This window comes from Limulus polyphemus, unplaced genomic scaffold (genome assembly GCF_000517525.1).
Source record: "Limulus polyphemus unplaced genomic scaffold, Limulus_polyphemus-2.1.2 Scaffold123, whole genome shotgun sequence".
Classification (NCBI taxonomy): Eukaryota; Metazoa; Arthropoda; class Merostomata; order Xiphosura; family Limulidae; genus Limulus; species Limulus polyphemus.
The window spans coordinates 473,391-485,033 of record NW_013665733.1 but is presented as its reverse complement, the minus strand read 5'-3'; the positions used below and the strand labels follow the sequence as shown (position 1 = coordinate 485,033).

At 31.7% G+C, this 11,643-nt stretch overlaps 1 protein-coding gene across 2 annotated transcripts in view; it reads left to right on the top strand.

The window, feature by feature from the left end:
• Positions 1-11,643, top strand: part of LOC106472674 (multidrug resistance-associated protein 4-like) — a 121,499-nt gene that overhangs the window by 102,644 nt on the left and 7,212 nt on the right. For both annotated transcript variants that reach the window (XM_022402154.1, XM_022402157.1), the window contains 5 exons: positions 999-1,149; positions 2,838-3,068; positions 8,743-8,843; positions 9,474-9,671; positions 10,917-11,072. In XM_022402154.1, coding sequence (XP_022257862.1) covers positions 999-1,149; positions 2,838-3,068; positions 8,743-8,843; positions 9,474-9,671; positions 10,917-11,072 — 837 coding nt within the window. The remainder of the gene's footprint in view (positions 1-998; positions 1,150-2,837; positions 3,069-8,742; positions 8,844-9,473; positions 9,672-10,916; positions 11,073-11,643) is intronic.

The following is an 11,643-nucleotide window of genomic DNA, read 5'->3' as shown; positions in this document are numbered from 1 at the left end:
TTATATATATATATATATATATATATAACACACTACCCTATATCTAGTAAATGCTAGGGCATTCACGAAGGAACAAGATAGTTCTAGAAACGTGGCATAACACTAGTCACGTGACCTCGCTGACGCAACAAATAGAATGTTCTTAAGAAGAGATTTACTGTGAATTATCTCATAAGTATTTCAAAAAGACATTACTTAAAATTTAAGCTTGTTTCAAGGCTGATAATCTAAATTTATAGTGGCTTGATTTGTAGCTTCCACAACACATATGCCAATTAAATGTGCATCATTTAGAAGAGCCAACTGGCCCATCAATTAATGTCATTGTAACTCTCTGAACTCCCACACATATGTGTTATTTAATTAGTTTTTATAATCGGGCCTGTAATATCCAATTAAAGTTTCTTGTATACTACTAGTTTACTTAAATTATCTAAATAGTTATACATGTGATAATAATTAACATATCAGTGCTCTTAACCAAGTTTCTTCTATTTCATTTACATGTTTCCAACATTAATACCATGAAATTAGTAAAGATGTCACCAACATACCTCCAATACTGGGATGGTATGTGAATGACACTTTTACTATTTTCAAGGACTTAAATCATGTTCCTTAATATGTGAAGTATATTAATACTTGTTAATATCAAAATCTACTTGAGCATCAGTGTGTTTTAGTGTGCAGAAACAATTAAAAGCGCAAAGTATTTGCTTACAAAAATCTGATGTAATTGAATATTTTGACTACACGGGTTTGAGTAAAGTCAGGGTAGAAGAGATTTTCCAGCTCAAAAGAACTGTAAATATTGAGTTCAGATCTGCCTGAAATACATATTTTTCATAATTTGATATATCTTTTATAAAGCTTGCTACTACAGCACATGTAAGGAAAGTTTTATGTGGCTATCAAATTTGTGAAATAAAAATAAAAGCTAGCTATTCTTGGAGTTATCTTTTGATCTGTTGTGACAATATTCTTCTGCTCTGTTGTAGATTTTCCTCAATCTTGTAGGAATACTGGTTGTAGTATGTATTGTTAGCCCATGGATAGCTCTTCCCACGCTTATCCTCACTTTCATTTTCTACGTCTTGAAGAGGTTCTATATGGCTACTGCCCGTGATATCAAGCGACTTGAAGGAATCAGTAAGTTATTTTCTTGTACAAACATAATTAATATTAAGATGCCTTTTTTTTCTACAATTTCTGCAGAGGGATGAGTATGTTATATTCAAATGATTTTGAATATGCAAATCAAAATATTCATACAATTAGATCATAACTTCATGTTCGGGTTAGTTTTTTAGAATTTTCAAGAGTAGGATATCCTTTTTCCTTAATGGCATCAGAAAACAAATGAATATGGATTATCTTGGTACCTCAATATCACCCAGATCTACAACAAGTAAAACCCAGTTATGATAAGCAAAGTGTAGTGTCTTGTAACAGGTAAGATTCCACAAACACAAAGTGCATTGGCAAATGTTGTCCACATGACCTAAGCAACAGTACACAACATAATCAACAAGGATCTCCATCTCGAAAAGTGACACAAGTCATGTGGACAAGAAAAGGAAGAGTGACTGTAGAAAATAGTATGATTGGTACCTAGTTAGGGAAAAATGGCAGTATGTGGTGACACTCACAAAAGTGTATGTGTACCTTGATAAGTGCAACAAGTCTTATGCAATTTTCTACTGGTAAATGGGTGAAAACAACTTCTAAAAGTTGTACATGGCATGTCACAAAATGTTTTTTGAAGGGGTTCAAGATCATCACTGAATACTATATCATAGCCAAGTTAGAGACCAGTAGAGTGGATTGAAAGGTTCTGCTTACTGTTAGATCAGTGTTTCCATATAAAGCTATGTCAACAATTATGGGTTTGTTAAAAAATGCTTCCAATTATAGTTTCTGTTCAATTGTTGCATACCTCAAGTGGCTGGAGAATAAAATGTTTATTTATCTTATTCCATTTGAAGACATACCGGTCCAATCATTGGATGCAGTATCGATTTCTTTGTGATCAGATTTTAAAACAAGTGCTGGGAAACCAACATCCTCATATGCTAGAGGGAATATGGAAAGCCTGCAGGGAGGAGTGATTTACTTTAAACATTATAACTTTATGATGGAACCTGTTGCAGTGGAAACTAAACTGAAGAAATATTGTCAGTATGCAATCACAAGATAGAGCATGACTGGATATGGTAACATAAACATTAATGATGTGTTGAGGCTCCCAAGTCATTTTAATATAACTTACTCAACCTTTTGTATATGGAGCCAGGAGTGAGCAAGATATTTGATACAATTTACTTAAGTATCTGGAATGTACTTGAGAATATTTATATAAGAATTTCAGAGCTGTACATATTCTTGTGGTTTTTATTAATGTTTATATAAGCATTTAAGTGTATCTTTTTTAAATAGCTATTTCTAACTAGAAATTTTCTTTAATTCAAGATTTTACCCTAAAGTATTTTTGTGCAAATGAATATAAGTTAAAACTTTTTTTTAATTAATATCCATTACCATAGTTTTATATCTAAATTGACATAGTGAATTATTATTTGTCACATAGTCGATCAGTTTGCTATACTGTCTGATTCATGAGTACTAGTCAATGTAATTCAAATAAATAAAATAGAATATACCCAATTTTCAGTACAATTCTTTTCTGTTAAGACATGGGTGCCAAACCTTTAGAAGAAGAAATTGTTTTCAATTTTGAAAAAAATAGTTAGTGATCATAAAATTCAGATAATCAGAATACTCTCATAAAAGATTTTCTTGTTGTAAAAAGTGTATCAAGAGTTATGTGTCCCCACTAGCCCGCAGCCCAGTATTTTCTCACTTGAGTACCTCACTTTATGGACTCACAACTATTAGAGCTTTTGGTGCTCAACAGAGATTTGAAGCACAGTTTGACAAGTACCAAGATCATCACAGTTCCTCATGGTTTTTGTTTATTTCTTCAACTCGGTGGTTTGGAGTTGTTCTTGACTGGCTGTCATGTATATACATCACAATGGTAACCTGGTCCTTGGTTCTCTCCTCTGAAAGTAAGAATTATTGGTCATATGGTATTAGTTTTCATAGCTAGAAAAATGGTTTAGTGTTTTGATATCTAAAATATTAGTTTATTTAGATAAATAAATATTTAACATTTTAACTTGCTTTTCCTAACACTGTGATACTAATTTGCCCTTCATGGTATAATTTCTGTTGGTAGATAAATATTATTCTGACTTTTTGTATCTAATCATTTAACCCTGTACATGTAGGTGGAGTCAATATGACTGACCTAGTAACCATTATGAAATTGTACACACTATAACTCTGAATGTATTTAGTATATCTTAACAAAACTTGGCAAGATTTTAATTAGGTTCTTAATAAAGTATTGTTACTAAAGATTTATATGTGAATTTATGATGCCTTTACTGAGTCAGTCTGAGTGAAAGGTCATTTTTCATGCTAAGAATAAAAATACTGCTGAGAACCTTGTAATTTAAGTTTGTTTTTTTCATAAAACTATTATCTTATTTTCTCTACTCTAACTGTAATGAAATCATCTGTATGCAAAAGTTAAAAAAATATGAAATTAGAATCAAAAATACACTTTTTTACTAGAGTGACTGCAGATTGTAACAGACAATTACATTTATTTATCCTAACCAACTTTAGACTAAGAACAGCAATAATTATTTGAATAACCTGTATTGTTAATGGTGTTTTTGTTTACTTTTTGTAATTAATATGTTATTAGGGATCTTGTAACCACCAAAAAAAGCCTTGGACCAAAAAGCAGTTTTGGCATATACGGTTTTGAAAAATGTTAAAAACTGTTATGGACCCTTATCTATAATTCTATGGTTAAAGTAAACAGTTCAATACCGAGGTACTAGCTGCTTCTAATATATAGTATTAGTTTCTGTACATAGGAAAATATTTGATGTTATTCTAATATTTTGTGTTCATTAAAAATGTACAATTTCATCACAATGGTATTATCTTTCTGAAGTAGTTTTAATTTCTGTAAGTAAATAAATGTTTCATATTTTTCATTTTGGCCCAAACATCTAAAGATTGATTTCTTCAGGATCATACTGACATACTCTATGTAGTTTAAGTACTTTCTTTAGGTAGAAAAATGTATTACGTTGGTGATTAGAACTGGGCGATTAGTGATACTTGCTAATTGATTAATTGGTGGACTCATTATTCAGTTTAATTTGATTAATCAATTTGTACACCATGACCCCTACAAAAAAAAAATCTGAAGTTATACAGACATTTTCTATTTAAAATTGTTAAATTTGAATAAATACCACCATGCAATTGCCATTGTTTGTTTTTCAAATATGCAATAATCCCACACTGATCTTCTGTAAATTAAATAAATTGAAAAATAAGTAATGAAAACATTTAGAACATGTCACAGTTACAAATAATTAAGTAGCCAGCTGGACAATTTATTTATATACACTGTTTGAAAACAATAAACAAAAATTATATTCAATAAAGATTTGAGTCATTGCAATATTTTGCTATCACCTACCATGTTCACTAAATAGTAAACTTAACTTATCTGATTTGATGACAGTTTTATTGTAGTTCTTGAACAATAAAATAAAAACCTTCTGTTTGCAAATATTGCAACTCAATAAAATCATAGTATATCTATTAAAAAATTCAAAACACCATAATTTTAAACACAGAGCCAAACATCAACAAGATACCTTTATTAAGCAGCAATCTCCAGTCATGTGACTTCTTTGTTTCTTACTGTACACATACAGTAAAATCTTTATTATTTGACCTCTGAGCAGTGCTGAATAGGCATAAAATTCAGTTATGAAAATGCTTCCCATACAATATTTCACAGGGAAAAGTTTGGCACTTTTTTAAAGTTCTAAAGTACAGTATTTCTACATCATCAATGATGGTAATAATTTGAAGCAAAAAACCTAAATTGTATAATAATATAAGCACAGTATTCTAAATGTGAATCACAGTACAGGCAGCTAACAACTGAAGGCTTGCCGATGGGAAAGAATGTAAACAAAGCCACAGACTTCTACTAGCACTACTGATAAATTTATATTACTTTCATTGTTTTTACTTATAACTGCAAACTGCTTGTAACATTAGTAATAAAACCAATTAGAAAGCCTACAAAATCATTATGTGTTGCTTAGCTGGGTTATCCAACTTTACCAAAGTTGATCTCAAGCCCAGTTTCAAAAGGAAGAAGGTTGACATCAGGCAGGCAACTGGTTGCAAAACTTAAAGTGGTCCAATTAGGTAAATAAGATCATAGACCCAGGATGTCCTCTGGAAGTGACACTCAATGTCATTGGTATTTTTAAGTGTAAAAAGTTGACTAGGGCAAATTCATCTATCAGAACAGGTGTGACTAAAATTGATAATAATACCTAGCTGGATTGTAGGAAAATTGACAGGAAGGAGTGCAGAGCTTTGGGATGTGCTGAAGAGTACAGATAACATGCATGCAAGTGACAAGGTGGAGAGGAAGTAAGGCAGTGAAAATTGTAGAAGGCTACAAACACATTTTTCATGGAGCTTACAAAGAAATTAGTTAGCCAGGCCATGTTTTTTGTTCAAAATGGGGCATGTTGGTGGGTAAGACAGAATGCGTGGCCTATCTAACTAATGAAAGAATATTTGCTGTAAAATTCTTATCAATGCTGTAAGCATAGCTACCAGTTTGGCTGCCAATTTTGATTTCATTCATTTCAGTCACATGCTCAATCCTTTTTTTTTTGGCTGCACCTTTTTTTCAAACCTACAGTGTTTTTGATTAGATATCATAAATTTTTGTCAATACAAACCACAGCAAGTAAGAAAGTGACACTCTATAGTAACCTTTAGGATTGCAACCCTATTATTCGGAACAGACCTTTACTTTATAGAACTAACCAGAATCTTTAAAATATATTTTGGTAGTTTTTCCTCTCTAAAACAGTGTCAATAGTTTCCTTTATAGTAATGCCATGGAATTTAGATTAACAGTTTATTGTCATCACCCCCCGTATAATCAGTACAGCCATATCAAGCCTCTTATTTATGCTAATTGCTTAAGCTAACATCAAATGGTGCTAAACACTCTTTCATTAGGATAATTTCATAAAAGTTAGTAAATTTGTGCTGAAAAGTTGTCAATGAATAATCAATAAAAACCATCCAGCTGTATGATTCTTTTGAAAACTTAAGCTAGAAACTGCTAATCTAGTTTGCTTGGCCTAACCAATATTTATGTATTTGCATGTTCTTTCACCTTATAGTTTTGCTGCTGCTCTAATTCAGCTGTCTTTAATTCCAATGACAAAAAACTTTTACTCTTAGATGAAGCTGTAGTAAAAATGTTAGATTGACAGCTCATGTTACTTTTTGCTTAAGTGTGCACAGAAATTTTGGTCAAATTTGATCAGTTTTTTTGAATAACTTTGCACATGTGGCTTATATTTAGACCAAATTTGACACATAATTGTAGGTTGTAAAGACCTATCAATGCACAAAATTTGATTAAAATTTCAAAAAAGGTAAGTAGGTTTTTCTTTTCAAATAAATTTTCCATACTTTTAATGCAAAGAAAAAAAAAGGGGGAAGAAACTCAATCAAAATTGGAGATGTTATATCTCAGGTATTTCTTAATAGATTGCCTTGATATTTGGTATTTGAAGTAAGAGTCCAGTAGGGCATATATACTGAAAATATTTGATAGTTTGGATTACCACAGTACGAGATACAGAAGGTGGAAAATTACTAAACTATTACTCCTGCTAATAACACACAGCGTATCTTGCAGCAGGTTGTCTTTGCTGCACAACACACTACCATGTGTCTTGATGGGGTGAATGTTGGAATTTAAGAAAAAATGAGGAGCAGATGATAAACGCGGCTAGAGGTGCAGATGTTGAGGTAGATGATAGTGTCAAAGAAAGACTGCATCAGGAACAAAACCATTAGGAAGAGGGTGAAAGTAGTACCAGTTATGGAAAAGATGAAAGCAACTTGCCTCAGATGGCTTTGTCGTGTGGAAAGAAAAGTAGTATGTTCATAGGAGAGTGGTAATCATGACAGAGGAAAAGAAAAGGGTAAGAGGAAGACTGAAGAAAGGGTGGATAATGGATGTACTGAGAGAGGACATTAAAAATGTAATGTGAATGTAGCTTTAACGTTGAGTATGAAGAACCAGAAAAGCAGACCTCAAGTAACTGGGACAAATGTTAAAAAGAAGTTGGGTTATAATCCATCAATTTCAAAGCTTATATTTCTAATCATGTGATTGATGGGAAATTAGAAAGAGTTAAAGACATTTCAAATTTTGTAATTGAAATTAAATAGTTATAATTACATCAGAAAAAAATATATAAAGTCTACTTCTAGATTTATATTTTAGCATTCGTAAACATGATGCCTATTTTAATCTCCTTTTTTTTTCTTTAAGTCATCACTTATACAGTCATAGCACATGCATTTTTGCTCATTTTGGACATCAATATGAAAACACTTTTCTCGTGGTTATTATAACTTCCAAACTATGAAAAATCAGTTTTGTAACAATTCTATGTTATAAGAGCTGCAGGTATCCTAAGAAATACTAACTTTGATGAAAAGAAATCTCTAAAGTCTAGTGCATACACACATTGTTAGAATGATGGGAAGAGGTAAGAAGTGAGAATTTACTATGGCAACATTTAATTAATATTCATTTTATTTTACTTGTATAGAAATAAGTTATTGCCCAAGGCCATAACTGGATTGCTGTAGACTCCAGCTATGTTAACTTCAGAAAAATTGAAAGAAATACTACTTTCACAGTAATTAATAAGCAAATCAAATAAAAACACTGGCATTTGACATTTCTTTTTGATACTACGTGGCTATTTTCCTATTAATTTCTGGAAATGAAATAGCGGGTTTGAATACCTCCTAGATATATGTGTACTTACACAAAATGTGGGTATTTGCCCCCAGGACCCTTTCAATAGATTCACATCTGGTTATAAAATATTAAAGAATAGTTATTAATATCTTGAACAAAAATAGATGGGGGGAACTGGACTCCATGGGCCTCCCCCCAGATCTGTGACTGCTTATACAACTATAAAGAATACAGCTACATAATTATGAATTAGAAACACAACACAATGTAATAAAATAGTAAATTTACATTTTATTAATACTTAAAAAGCCATAGAGTTGGCAGTAGGTGCAACTATTCTGTTGCCTTCTTGCTCGTCAGCAGTTTAAACGAGTGAAAATGGCAGATAGCCTTAGTAGCTTTGCAATAACAAAGACGGGACAAGTAAATTTAATGGTAATGGAAATCAAACCCTAGACCCTGAAATTATGAAACATTCCCTCACCCACCAATTATGTAGCTTTGTGTGTAACAACAAGCAAACATAATAGCAATAGCATGATTACTTGGATGTTTGGAGTGGTTGAAAAACCTAATTTCAATTAGTTTATTATTTTTGTGACAATCAACTTAATTGTAATTTTGATTAATCGATTAGTTTATAAGACACTAATCAGTGTAATCACTGCTTATAACAAATCAATTAAATTTCCTAGTTGCATTGGTAATTTGTAATTTATTAATGCCTTATAGAAATGATAAACTTTTCATGAAATTTGAACAAGTAACCAAATAAATATTGTATTGCTCTTAAACTTTTCTGACTTTGAGTCTGATTTTTACAGGTACTTCTGGAGGTAATGTTGGGCTAGCAATTTCTTCAGCCATGATGCTAAGTGGCATGTTTCAGTGGGGAGTTAGACAGTCAGCAGAGGTTGAGAGTCAGGTATGTAGGCACTGCTCGAGAAGAGAGCAAAGCTTTCTTTAACTTTAGTTATCTTTTTAATATTGGCTTGATATGTAACATGTTCAAAGAAACTGAACAAAGTGAGTGGTAAGTAATTGCCTCAATAAAAAGATTTCTGTAATGAACTACAATAATCAGTTTGCTGCATGACTTCTTGTAAGTAGTATTTAGCTCTGAAAAAATTAGTTAGAAGCTATCCAGATAGTGTTATAAAGCTAAGTAGAAAGTTAAACAGTTATTTTAGATTGTATCATGGTTTAATTTAACCCATTAACTGCAACTGCTCTAAACTTGCACAGAATTTTTGCAAGCCATACACAGTATAGAGCAAACTCACATTAAAATGACAGAGGTGGACCATACCCTGTCTGGTGAATCAGCAGTCAATGGGTTAATAATTTATTTGATAGATAATTGGAAGTCTTGCCACAGTGTCTTGTAATGTACCATTTTAATACAATACTTATAACTTTTATAATTATAAAATAATTTATCCCCAACCAAATAAGTAAGTCAAATCTTTAATAGTGTATCTTGTCACAGCATAATCATTATATATCCTGAATGAATATCAAAGCTAACTGAAGGTGTGGTGTAATAATTCATTAGATGACAGCTGTAGAAAGGTTGATGGAGTACAGTAACTTGCCTTCTGAAGCTCCGCTAGAAGCTCCGGCTGAACAGCAACCACCACCAGACTGGCCACAACGAGGGATGATTAGATTTGAAAATGTATGTCTAAAGTATTCACCTGAGGACTTTCCTGTGCTGAAGAACCTGTCCTGTTTGATTAAATCTCAAGAAAAAGTTAGTTTTTCTTTTGTTTTTGTTGGTATGCTACTAAACAAACTTTTTATAATAAAATTTGATTCTGAAATAGGTTTACACCTTTCATATTGCATTATTTGGCTGTTTTTCTTGGTTGGATCACAGAATGAAATTTTCACCATAATATAATTAAAGCTTCATCTACAGAGATGTCATTTAATTATATTATTTATTCATGAATTTATATTTTTTCATTATATTTTAACATATTGCATTCATTAAGTGAGCATATAGTTTAAGAATTCATCAAACAATAACAGCTGTCAGTATAATCCATTTGGTAATATTTAAAATATTGGTGTACTTTTGAGTTTATTGTGTTTCAAAATTTGACCAGATAAAAAAGTTTTGTAATTTACCAACTATAGAACATTTGAACACCAGGTAGGCCATTGGAAGTCCTCTTAAACCCTCTCTTACAGGTCAAAGGCCATGCCATCACGTTTGTTGACTCACTTTCAAAGTTTTAAGTAACATGAGTGCACATGCACTGTGTCATTGTAACTTCTGTATTGTTAGCCAGATATGGCGAAAGGTCAGTATAATGAATATATATATAAATGTATAATGTTAAGAGATTTAAGCTACTTAGTCTAAACATTTTTGTTTTTGTGTTATAATTTGTAGTCATTCTAGAACGAAAAGGCATAATTTATATTTATTTCCTAATTTTGTATGGTGGTTAGTGAAGATAACACATCAAATGTAAAGTTTTTTCTTAAGAAACATTTGATAACTATCTGGACGCTATAAAGATTTTGTATGTGAAATTTGAAACTTTTCTGATACATAAAAGCATTTCTAATCTTAAAATGAAAATTACTTTGCGTGTTGTATAGGCAACATGAGAAAAGAAAAAAGGCATGAGAAAACATTGCTTAACAAACCTTAAGGCTTAATAAAAAAAATTGATATTTTGCGTATGAAAGCCTTGTAATGATAATCTGCCAAATTTTGTGAAGATACACTTTTTAATTTAAAAGTATAACAAGCACAAAATGGTTATGAGGTCGATCCCAGGGACCAAGCCCGTGCTGAATGAGTTAATAGATCAACCCACTATTGATCTTATGTTTTCTGAGTTGTTTTAACTGTTCTTTATTTAAATTCGCTTTTTTAAACTGTATAATTAAGTTCTTCAGTATTGTACGTTTCATTAAGTACTGTTTTAAATGTTGTTTGCCACTGTACCTGAAAGTAAAGAACTTTTTCATTAATGTTTAGATTGGTATTGTGGGACGAACTGGGGCAGGAAAGAGTTCAATAATTACTGCACTTTTTCGAATGACTGAACCACAAGGACTAATTGAAATAGATGGAATTGACACCAAAAAAGTTGGTCTGCATGAATTAAGGGGAAAGATCTCCATTATTCCTCAGGTACCCATATATCTTATGTGAACCATGTTATTCAGATTCTTCTGATTAATAAATGAGATTTATTAGATATTATTGACTTGCTTGTGGATGTAGCTGATTTGTAGTTCTTTCAAAGAAGTAGACACAAAATTTAATAGTAAAACATCCTTAGCAAAAAAAAAAGTCCTTATTCCTGGTATTTTTCATTTAGTATATCATTTGTAAAACCCATATGTCTTTAATGTTTATTTTCTGTGATATTTTGAGCAGATCATGTTAAAATGGCATCAAAACATAGTGTTGCATCAGCGAGTCACATGACCACCGTGACGCCATGTTTCTAGAACTATCCTGTACTTTGGCGAATGCTCTAGTAATTACTAGATATAGGGTAGGCTGGTATATAACAGAGGGGAAGGTAATGTGTGGATAGACAGTGAGTAATTGATCTGCAGTCAGAAGTATTATTGAGCACGTTCGTCGTAATAGCGTTTGTTTAGCGCGATTGTTTTAGTTGAGTGTATCGGTAAAGTTGTATTTGGAAAGAATAAACCAGTTTTTATTAAGAAAGAACTTGTGTCGCTTAAGTTTC